Source organism: Panicum virgatum, chromosome 1K, assembly GCF_016808335.1.
Source record: "Panicum virgatum strain AP13 chromosome 1K, P.virgatum_v5, whole genome shotgun sequence".
NCBI classification, from domain to species: domain Eukaryota; kingdom Viridiplantae; phylum Streptophyta; class Magnoliopsida; order Poales; family Poaceae; genus Panicum; species Panicum virgatum.
The window spans coordinates 33,024,328-33,036,617 of record NC_053136.1 but is presented as its reverse complement, the minus strand read 5'-3'; the positions used below and the strand labels follow the sequence as shown (position 1 = coordinate 33,036,617).

Below are 12,290 nucleotides of genomic sequence, written 5' to 3'. Positions count from 1 at the left end.
CAATATTACTTTTTTAGCATTTTGTTTTTATGCATGCATGCACCGGAGTTTCGTGAGGAAATAGCTTACAAAAAGGCTGGAATATCTCCACGCCACTAACCTGTCAACGACACGTCAGGGAGCAAATTAATTAAAATCAAAGACCAGATCGCCATCACCTATACAAGTACTAGCAGTCTGATGGTCAAATGGATCATGTATATATATTGACACAAACTAATAATGACGTGAATCGAGCTTATTTCACTCGATTAGATTATCTGTGGTGGAACTAGCTTATAGCGGAATTAGAGTCAAAATACCCGTCAATACAAAACATCCGTATTAACTTTATAATCTTAGAATCTTCGTACCCGGTCTCTAAAAAATGTTCATAAGTGCAAGATCACGATGACAACATGGGCATGGCACTAACGACGGTGTCGTTTTCAACGGTTCCGTTTAGGGCCTGATAACGCTGCCAAATTAATTATTGTTTGGAAAAGACATCGTAGGCTTAGCCTTTTGGTGAATTGGTGCACATGTGTGTGGCATTGTCCTACTAGATAGCTCGAGTGCAATCCTCACGTGTGCACGCGCGGTGATGATCTAACTTGCTTTCTCACAAGAGCGACTTGGCAAGTTCATTCATCACGGATCTATCCATCCATCCATCCATCATATCGTTTCAATCAGAGAACCTACTCCAATACCTAGAGAAATTCATTCGTGCGTTTTTAAGCACAAAATCCTGGGCCATAGATGATGGCGATCGAGTTCCTACGGATGGAAATGGAAGGAGGCCGGGGATCGATAACGTTTCAAGAATTTCGTTCGTGTTGGGAATCTGACAAGCCGAAACCAAACAGAAAAAGTCAGAGGGAGCCAAAGCTCGATACAATAATTTTAGAGTGAGATAGAGCATATGGGCAAGAGAGCAAATGGCCAAAGTCTTCACCTCCGCCCCATGAGATGCTATTTATAAAGAGGAGGAAGTGGTCATTTGTATTTATTTTATTGATAGGGTTAAATATTACAAAAAAAATCTTTTAAATTTACAAATAGGTCCTTGGATGTTGCAACTAAGTCTCTTGCCCTAATAAACAAGCTCTTAAACCACTGTTTCGAGCCTTTTTTTCAACAAATGTGTGTTTGTGTCTTGCAAATCTAAGGCGCACCCCAACAGTTCGTTTTGGTCGTCTGAGATGATATATATATGATCGCACCGACAAAAGTGCGGTCAGACTCTCTCTCCCTGGTCGAAGTTGAACGGGCGGCGCAGCCCAGCTCCAACACTCCTGCAGCTAGCTAGCTAGCAGCAGACACGCGTGTGCGTGCAACGTTAACGCAGGTTCGGTCAAAGATGCGGTGCCCAAATTCAACTTAACCCACGCACGTTTACGCACCAGCATCTCACCGGAATAAGAATTTGATTGGTCCATCCACGCTTTCGCAGCATCTGACCGCACCCTTTCCGTTTTCAACTGCTCCTACAGTACGTTTGTTGGGAGTCAAAATCGTTGCGCGGACTGTACTCGACAGCTCCAACTTAGAATTGTTGTCTCCTGAGTAAGGATTGATTACAGTGCCATGCTATTCTAGAACATTTCTCTGAAAAAGATAATTATGCAAAATACCGTTCATTTAGTTTATCTTGTTAAGTTTTTGGACCGACCTAATAACGGCCAAAATGTCTTTGGGACTTGCATCCCTATTTCTGATCGTGTTGAAACGCGCATATGATATATTTACTTTCACTGCCCGATTAGATCGCCCACTGAAACCAAATTAATTACTCTACTGGGGCTTTCACCCAGATCACCCACCAACTCGTGTATCACCTATCGATCCCCACGCCTCGGTGAGGTAGATACGTTGGTTCCCTAAAAGTCGAGGAATTGTGTGCCGATGATGTGCTCGTCCCGTCGAGCACCCGGTGACTCGTCTCCTGTTCTCCAGGGGCTAGGGCGGAGAGCCAGAGGACTCTGTGACGATGATCACCGAGGGCATGAATAACAGTTAGACAACAGCTGTTTATATAAGTTTACATAAGTACAAATGAGCTGATGTTTCCGTACAAAATAACATCAACCAGAGTACGCGTATTAAATATCACACAGACAGCTAAATAGACAATCCATTGTAGAGCTGTCTATGCATATCCAATAGATAGCAGCTGTCTCAACTGTTGTATAGTATACCCTAAGATTAGTAGATTACCCTCAGTCCTCAGATTATCACAGCAAATCAACGGAATAAACAGTCATGTGGTGTTCCCTTTCTGGAAGATGTGCGGGGAACTGACGCATACAGTTTCCGAACACTGCGTACACGGACCACGAACTTAAAAAGAGAACAGGAAAAACTGCGACCAGATGAGAGAACCATATATACGTCATCACATATCCTACATATTCCATTGCTTTTCTTAAACAAAAAATCGGTTCACCAATAGCCACATGAAGCAAAACAGCCATGCAGCATCCTGTCGGTACTTGATGACAAATCGAATACACAATCCCAAAAGGTTTCTCCCGATTGCAACGTACCTAAACGGGTAATACAAAATTCAAAAGCAAAAGTCATATATTACAAACAGGTACAGAGACAGATGACAGTTGCATCTTTCCAATTACGAATTGCTAGGCTAGGGATCCAATTCGAACCAGAATACAGCTTGGTAAAATTTTGGCATGAAACTAAGGTGGCGCCTGGTGGAGGTCCTAGTGTATCTTCACAAACAGCAATTCTCGGATCCGGAGGCCTTGCGGTTCTTGCCTCTCCACCTGCCATCCAAGCTCAGCTCACAGATTTGATGTTGGCATCTCCAGGAAATGAATCTATCATCTACCTCTTAACACATCCATACTCTATCTCACATCCATGCCTTAAGTGCACAAATTATGTGATGGAAAGGCCAAAAACATATTAACGAAGGACGTTGGTGGGCTCATCTTCTACCGACAGAGGGCATCATATACTGACTGTTTGAATTTCTCTTGTTCTCATGTACGTCATGAATTGCCCTGGTATCTCAGCAAGAAGTGACTGTACTGTCGACACCCCACTGCCTGGAAATAAGGATGAAGTGTCAGACTGCTTCCTCAAGTAAAGATGGAGAATGCAGGATTATAAGCAGGACGACAGAAGAAATCAGTAAGAAAATACTGCCAGTGGCTATCTATATGCAACCAGTTCTGTTGTTTTTAATTGACCAAAAGGAATAATCAATCACCTCTAATGCCACATATAAGTCCATTATGTTTGTCCTATAAGTCAAATATTTTCAGCTTTTACTATCAATAACCCTTAAATCATATAGATTTGACAACATAAGGTTGATGTAATAGATTCATTGCGAAAGAAGTACTTCCATGATGCATAACTCTTTCAATATTGTTTTTATAGACAGTGTTAGTCAAAGTGCCATATCGGAGAACTATTGATATCATTGACTTATATTTGGAATCAGAGGAACGAAATACTTTATAGTGCACGAGGTATATATTTTTACAACTTTACAGGGAAGAAATTGAAGAAAAAAAGAGAGATCCAATTCTGTTCCATATGCATACCGTGCACATCCTTCATGGGGGCGAACTGTATCATATCCCTTGATGCAACCCTTCCAGTTGAGCTTTCCAGTTTCTCTCCTTTATTAGGATCTAGAAACTGCGCAGCACAAATATTAACATTACAACAGTGGTTGGGCCAGGCTTAGGCTGGCACAGAAGGAAGAAACTCGAAGACAAAAAAAAAACATCAATCAATCTTGTCATTATCACTTTTTTTTATATATAAAGTATCTGGGTGCTGATTATATGAAGCCAATAACAGCTTGAAATTTTATCATTAAGTTCAGTTATCTCAGCTCCTATAGTTGCTGCCTATAGAAAATTTATAACCTACAGTTCCTGCAGTGCTAAATCTATGCAGGCAGTAAACTGCTAATAAACCTTTCAATTTTTGCTCCTAAAGAAAGCAAATACACAAATAAGTTAAAAACTGTAACAACTTATCTGGACCTACCTCCATTTCCTTGAAATCAGCACCCCCAACTCCAATGACAATGATGGACATGGGAAAATCTGATGCCCTTATGATTGCATCTATAGTCTCTTGAAAATCAGTCACCACACCATCCTGGAAAATAGTCAGCTAAGAAGAAAATCATGGAAAGCTATTTTTTGAGGACGGATTCAGGGGCATACATACAGTGATTATTAACAAAATAAAGTATTTCTGTTGATTGTCAGCGAGAGATTGGCTAGCTATTGCCATAGCGGTGCCAATCAACTGACCAAAGAGAGTAGGACCAGCCAATGATACATTACGAAGTGCACTGATATAAGCTGACATAATTCCTTGTATTCCGTCAACCTGAAGAAGTTCGATAAGATCAGATTGTGTGTAAACAGGTCCAACAAGCATAAGAAGCCTTCAGAAACATGACATGGTATGTGCTTTATTTTGCAAAATAAATATAGTGGCAAATCTACCTCCAAGTAAAAATGGTAATGAGAAAAGCAGATCTAAATCAGCTTTCAAGAAGTAGCAATTATTCTGAAGAAAGAAAACTAGCATTTGAGTGTAGAAATAAAAAACAGATTAACAGAATACCTCAGGTTGATAAGTGCTGCCATTTAGGTTGAAACAATGTGAAACAGGACCATCAATAGGTCTTGCTCCGAAGCCCCAAGAGGGGAAACGCTTAGCTGGGTCATAGTACTGTAGAACATCGCCAATTTCCAGTATTGCCTTCCACAAACCAGCAATAGAAGAACTTAAAATCAGTAAATGCCTCAGAATCTCAGAGGGTCATCAGAACACAAGAACAAATGGGTGATCAATCAATTGCTCACCTTCTGATATACATTTAGCCGACCTGAGGGATCAATGTAATGCAAGGAATCCGGGAGACGTGGATTTCCATTTGAAGCTAGAAAGGGTAAAACATCGACAACAACATATTAAGGATAAGCTTATGGCTAGAAAAAACAGAAACAAGAAAAGGCAAATTTGCACTACCATATCTACTGCATACCTGTGAAATCTACGCCTACCATAAAATTCAACTGGTACCCGGCAGAAATATAATCTAGAAAAGTATGTCTATTGCTCTCGACATATTTCTCCACATATAACTGACTCTTTAATACCTGCATATCAGAATGAAAAAGATTTATATAAAGTAACAGTTTAAGATATTACAAAGTAACAAATTTTACCTCCTTACTGTGACATTCATGTGCATTGCTGACTGGAACAAAAAAATGTTCATTATTCTGCCGATGGCACATGTTTTCCAATTCTGCTACAGATTTGACTATCTTGCTGTCGAATTACAAAGGGTATCTAATCAGAAAACAAATTGGAATTACAGTATTATTAATGGCCCAGACTCTAAGGCACCATGGAACATACTTATGAACAGAACGAAATGGAAAATGGACAGTGGAGCAAGTTAAACAGGGGACAATTACCCGATTAGGTCATGTTTGCCGTTACTACTGAAGTTAAAACACTCTATAATTAGAGGGTTCTCCTGCAACACAATATAAACATAAGAACAACATTAGATGGATACAAATATTTTCGTCATTAATCAACAAAAACTGTCTTTGATTTGCATATCACACTATCAGCACTAGTTGGTGGTTAAAATCAAAGGTGCAATGTTGCCTTCAGAAGTGTTGAAGAGTAAAACATGTTCTGAGAATAGATGGTTTGAACAGCAAACATAAACAGAAATACAAAAGTAAAAAGGAAGAAGATAGTCTCATGCCTTACTTCCAATCTGTTGGAGATTCAGAATCACTGGCTTCCACCTAGGGTTGAGATCATTCTTTCTTACTTCTGTCTTGCAAATTGGAACAGGCATTCCACTATCTGATATTCTAGATATTAGCAAGAACGGATCCTGTCATAATGCATATTTAGAAATCAGAATGATGAAATGACACACAAGAAAACAAAAGATAGGCATAGCCAAATAGCAAGTGCAAATAAGTACAAGAAAGAAAGAACTAAGGAATAAAAACATAGGACCATAATCTTACACTCTTTGTGAGAAGATCCTTGATTTCAAGATCCGAACAGCGGAATACCATCTCCATAATTGCTTTTGAACCTGCACTTTCTTCGGCCTGAACAGTTAGGTCACCAAATGTACTAGGATTTGGCAAGTTGTGTTCAGAGACACCAAGCTTCAGAGTCAACAGTCTGTCCCGCTTGGTGACAACCTGCAAAACAAGCATTGGTCTTCAACAAAAGTATAAAGTACAAAAATATTGATCTAGAATTAGTGCGGTCTTGAAACATATTAACATTACACTTCAATTTAATCTTCATGTGATGCAACGTGCAAGTGCTGCCTTGCAATCATGAAATACTGTTCATGTCGAAGTAGTATATGCATGTTACCATAGGCCACTAGAGCTGGAGCTAACATCCATGTTAAAGTTATAAATTCAAGTAAATCGCAATAAGGGTCACGGAACTTGTCATATAGGTTGAATTAGGCCAATGAACTACAAAATTGTGCAGTCCTAATATTGCAATTATTTCAATGTTAACCACACAGCGAGCAACGATTGGTGACACAGCACATTGGCATAAACGAGGTGCTTTGCAGAGTCTTTCAGCTTTTCTGAATCTCCTTCAAAATATGCTTGTCTAGTTTTGTTCCCTTCGATGCCAATGCTAATCGCATGGCTTTCAGAGTGTAAATGCTCTTGTTGATCGTGGATCAAAACGTATTTATCAAGCATGCAACAGAGGAGCTGCTTCCTATCCAAGAGCAACACTATTCTATGTCATGTATCTTGTTCAAGCATTCAATGGCAGCACAATTCTACGTATATAAGAATGGCAGGCTACAACACCTGAAAAGACCAAAAACATACAGCCTTTATTAACCTACAACCTAATTCACCATATCTATTGCTACTTCAGTTTTGGGTCAATACTCGAAAGAATGGGGCAATTGCACCATGGCATGCTGGGGGAGGTGGAGTTGGGAACTGTGTGGAGCAGCAGGAGGGAAATCTGAGGGCATTCCTGATGGGTGCGGTCAACTGGCGGAGAGTGTGGATCAACAGTAAAATGAATTTTCAGCTGTAGGGCTGGGAATTGAAAGGGATTGAAACATCGCAAATAGGAGTTGAGTACCTCATCTAGTTATGGGACCATTTTGCCAAGAAAAAAAATGCACTAAGCATGGGTTAGGAAATTTGTGCCCATGTGCCATTTACCATGTTGGCAAGTCGATATCATCAGTCAGTGCCTAGCTGGCCCGCTAGGGACATTAGAAAAACTCACTTAAACTCCTTCAGTGGCCTAAATGTGCAGTTTAGGATTTCATTGACCTGCTTAGCCCTCAAACAAATGTAATGCAATTACTCAACAGATTCCTACGCTAAGTTCATGTTAGTCACAATTTCGAATTGTGCAAGTGAATAAACATAAAATTAGCTTAAGTTTGCCTTCTGACGTTCAGCTTCAGAGCATAGTAGCTATTTATTTATCACTATGGGTCATCGCATGACTCAACACTAGCCAAGTTACACAGCCAGGGAAACACAATAAACATGAGTAGGTATATGCATTATGCATTTTCATGGTGTTTCGGAGGGCGGGAACTGAAAAAGTCGGCGTCTCCCCTCCACATGCGTGGGCCTTGGGCCTCTCGTCGGTTTTCTGTCAATTAGTTCGCTACTGGTTTTTTTGTAAGACTGTTAAACTCTTGTATCGCTACCGTGTGCGGTAGCTCCCACCTAGGAAGCCTAGTGTGTGAGACCAATCCTCTGAAACTTTCTAGCTTGAAGGTCAGGCTATGAAAGTCAGGCTCCTCTCCCACCCCGCTTTTCGCCTTTGCCTCTGCCTGTTATTCTGGTCCTCTACCTCTTGGGGTCGGGACTCAAACATTGTAATTCCGTTTCTGTTTGGAATGGAATTGGGGAGGTTGCCTCGCTTCAAAAAAAAAAATCCCTCCCAACTACTTGAAGTTCTATCCATGTTGAAAATTCAGAACAATTATACTTGCTACAAATAAGGTATGTTGTAACAGTGTTCACCAAGGAGAAAAGACAAAGCAAGGAAAAATATAGCAATTTCCATAAGCCGAAGAAGCCTACCTCTGACAAAAGACAGGTAGCCTCTCCAAGAAACTGTTGCTCCTCTAGCTTAAGCATCTGTATTGCAGAGCAGATTAGCAAAAGATCACAAAGCGGCTCCAAAGTGCAATGATGGATGTATGCTTACTTAATAAATAACATCCCCTAGCATTTGGCAGAATCTAACAGGATCATCAAAATCTGGCCACTAATATAAGATTTTGAAACTACTAATAAACAGGCTGAAGCTGTGAGTTAGTGAGTTCTATGCTTCGAATAGGCAGGAACTCCTTATTCTCAGAACCATGTGCATGTGATTCTTTTTCGTTTAGGAATTGAATATATATAGTCAAGCTTTTCAAGATATCTGGAGGTGTTAACGAAATGAATTTAATATGGAGATTTCAGAATAAATATGTATTATTCTCTATGCATTTGAAATAACAAATATTTCCTAGCCCATCATAAAACAAATTCTAAATGTGGCAACGAAAACTATCTGAATTTATTTCCATAAATCATTTTACCCATGCAGAACAGTAAATGAATCACAAGGTCCTGAAGGGTGGAGACATAGCAGACTCAGGTGTTTTACTGTTAGCACTTAGCAATAGCAGACTCAGTGCAAAAGCAAATGGAACTGAGGTAATTAGAATTGCAACAACAGTCACCTTTTCACTGACATCATGTAGGTGCAGGTCAATATCAAAAACCTGAAACCTGCAAATAAACATCTATTTAGGCCAGATTATGGTTAAGAGGTAACATTCACTCTTGACAATTAATATAAGATTTAAAAAATGGAGAAATTTGAAGTACACTGACAGAAACTTACAACAATGGCTGAAGAACCTCAAACTGGTACTGCACACTGATTTTTGTCATCCAAGATGGGTTCAGTGAATTTAAAGTTACTTCACTACGCCCGATTTCTTCAAGTTGTCCATCTTTCCTTTTGGAGTACACAACCACCATGGGATTACTCTGGAGGGAAACAGAAGAGAGAAATTAAGAAAGGGTGGCAATATAAGAACTCAGCAAATATTCAGATAAAGTAGCATGGATGCAGAAAGAAAGGTTGCTGCAGCTATTTTCCTTACAGCAGTGGGCAAGGACAGGCGCTGGAAAATTGGAAAGGAGAACAAATTCATCAACCCAAAAAACCAATTTTGTTTCGTATTTTGGAATTCACTCTCATGAAAGGTCATGGAAACAACGATGAAAATGGAGCTGGAGAAGAGGAATAGCATTGAGGAAGAGGCGATATAAGGTGAAAGAGGAGACAGTAAGACTTTGGTGCATGTAGTAGTTGTGTGCAAGGTTATTAAGGCGTCGCCTAGGCGACAAGGCGGTTCCCCATCGCCTTGCTTAAGGCTCGCCTTAGCCCGCCTAGGCGTCGCCTAGGCGACTGAACGGCTCCGCATCGCCTCGCCTTACCGCTTTAAAAACCTTGGTTGTGTGCGTGGTAGGACAGATGACATGGCTACCACCTACCACAAGGGTAGCTAGTTTGGTGGAGAGAGGAGAGGGGAAGAAAAACAAGCGTAGAAAGTGGAGCCGAATCAGTATATATCGCCAGTGAGAATATGACTTGACAACCGTGTAGGACAAAACAAGGTGATTCGGGCACATGAGGATTAATGTGCACTGGTTTTAACATTTGTGGGATGCAAATTAAATGGTAGTAAAACTGAGGGCATGGACCAAGGCCCAAGTCAAGGGAACAAAAGTGGAGTTTTCCTTACTGTTTTCCAATCTCCTTTAACATTAGGGGTATAAGAATATGCTGCAAAGTTTGGTGATATAGGTAAATGGTAAAGTATCATCTGAAATACAAGTTAGCTTCTCAAGCTTCTATTTACAGGCTCACCAGGAATCTGACATAATTGCATGCTTAACGAACTAAATCATGCGTATAGACACCTTAATAATAAATGCGACTTTACCGAGAAAATGCACTTCCTAGTACCAAGTACCAACCTTGTATAAATATTTTATGCAGCATATCAAGGGATCTTGGACTCGTGGTGAAAAGTGACATGAGGTTTCAAAACGAAAAAAAAGGAAATTTAAGGAACTATTTTTAAAATCTAGGACCTCATTACATGAGCTATAAGGTAAAAAAGGTAATTATTTCTTCTATAATTATCTTGTTACTTCGTTTCTATACTTTCCGGACTTCACGTCACATGGAATTAATGATAACTGTTTACATTAATATCATATCAGTAGGTGTTTAACCAAAAAAAAGATGACCTCAAGATACTACTTTATCAGTAGGTGAAAGTTACGGGGGCATAGTTTAACACAATAAGTGACTCTACTTACTGTTTGTTTTTTCTTTGCAAAAAAAGAAATGAGATAAAGGTCATGTGCACCTGCGCATAATAAATAACACGTACGCATGCACTTGTAGATAGACGTGCAGCTATCAGATGCAAGGACAAGAACAATAGTAAAGTCATAAATGCAAGAGGTGCAATAAAGAAGAATACCTTGGGAAAATATTCTTGATCGCCCAAATTTGATGCAGAGAGAGATAACTGCAACATGCTATACTGTTAGAATCAAAACACCAAACAACTAAATAGGCACCATATATGCAGTGACTAAAATTCTACTGCTACAAGACAGATAGCGCGATACGATAAAAAACGCCTAACATAAATCATATAAATTTACATACTCACATGGAGCAAAACTGAAATACCAAACCCTTACAAAATCAAACTACAACAGGGATATGAAATGCTAAGGTATCCTACTCAAAGGATTCCAAGTAGTTGTACCCGGAACATAGCATTACTGAATTAGTGGCTACAGCTACGGGTGTTAGCTGCTTAACTATAGCTTCAAGTATGCTATACATAAATTCTATGAAGATTAAATATCCAAAAATATTTCCCAACAAATCAATATGGAAATCCATATACGACTCCACCATGTTTTACACTAGCATCTCCATGGATAGGGTACACAGGCCGCTGGCTGCAGCCACCAGAATCAGGGGTGCAGCACCAAACCAGTGGTACAGCACAGTAAAACAGCCCGGCGCCCAATCACCATTGCTTATAATGTAGTAATGTGACGGTATCCCATCCCCATCCCCAGTTCATTTCCCCGCACTGCCACTTTTATTAGATCGCGTGCACCAAATGGTAGCACCTAGATACTCCACAAGCCTAAGGGGGGACCGGATAGCTAGCAACTAGCATGAACCGAAACGAATTCCCATCGCTCCAATCAGAAACCAGTAGTCCCCGGTACCCCCGTGTGCGTCCTCCGCGGACGCCATAAAATCGCAACACCGATCCCAAAACAGGCAAAGGGGCAGCACGCAGCGGGACCTGTCGCCACCGCCGCGCGCAATGCCGGCGCCCGAGTTCCTGCGCCCGCGCCGAGTACACCCCCCCCCCCCCCCCCCGCCCAACTGGCCTACCGCTGGAGGTAGGAGTACACAAGCCGCGGGGGCCGCTAGGTGGGCTCCGTACCTCGATCTGCGTGGACGCGCCGGCGCCGCGGGAGCGGAGGAAGCGATCGGCCGCGGCGGAGGCGGCCTGGGCGGCTTTGCCGGCGGCGGGGCCGACGGGGTGGGCGCCGCCGTGGCCCGGCTCGTCGGAGCAGCAGTTACCCATCGCCGGCGGGCCTCTCCCTCCCCGTCAGCCGCTCGCCGGCGAGATCTCAAATATCGGAGGGGGAGGGAGCGCGTGGGGATGGGAGTTGCCGCAAGCAGCCAGCGAACAGCGGAGCAAGTGGGAGTCGTGGAGACGACACGGAGACTTGGACCCACAGCGGGCAGTGCGCGCAGAGAGCCAGAGAGGGAGAGGTGGGGCGGGGGCTGGGCACGGGGAACCGGGCGGAATTTACGGCTTTGTCCCTGGACGGCTGAGCGAGCTTTGACTCCGTCCCGTCCCGTTGCCTTTTGTTTGACTTGCTATGTCTGGCCAGGCCGGCGGCTTTGTGTGTGCGGTGAAGTCAAACAAAATTAAACTTTGAAGGGTTACGAGTGGGGTGGTAACCGGGCATGGTTTTAATGGCTATTCACAGCTCAATATGATTTTTTTTAATTTTTTAGTTCAAAATTATACTATAGAATTAGAACCCGGTTCTTTTAAAATTTAGCCTTCAGATTCTCTTGACCAAATTTTAAGATCCTTTTACCACCCCTAGTTACGAGTGATGACATGTTTGATTGCC

The 12,290-nt window shown here is 41.7% G+C and overlaps 1 protein-coding gene across 1 annotated transcript; it reads right to left on the bottom strand.

Annotated features, from left to right (window-relative positions):
- Nucleotides 1–2,368: 2,368 nt before the first annotated feature.
- LOC120703054 (protein BONZAI 1-like) lies at nucleotides 2,369–11,937 on the bottom strand. Its single transcript, XM_039987066.1, has 16 exons — nucleotides 11,585–11,937; nucleotides 10,589–10,636; nucleotides 8,929–9,077; nucleotides 8,765–8,813; nucleotides 8,115–8,171; nucleotides 6,039–6,221; nucleotides 5,765–5,899; nucleotides 5,463–5,524; nucleotides 5,208–5,313; nucleotides 5,024–5,138; nucleotides 4,842–4,918; nucleotides 4,600–4,737; nucleotides 4,195–4,359; nucleotides 4,009–4,122; nucleotides 3,555–3,651; nucleotides 2,369–3,050 (listed from the first exon to the last, which is right to left on the bottom strand). Exons 1-16 carry the CDS (start codon nucleotides 11,726–11,728, stop codon nucleotides 2,953–2,955), a joined length of 1,737 nt encoding a protein of 578 aa, XP_039843000.1. The 5' UTR covers nucleotides 11,729–11,937; the 3' UTR covers nucleotides 2,369–2,952.
- Nucleotides 11,938–12,290: the final 353 nt, after the last annotated feature.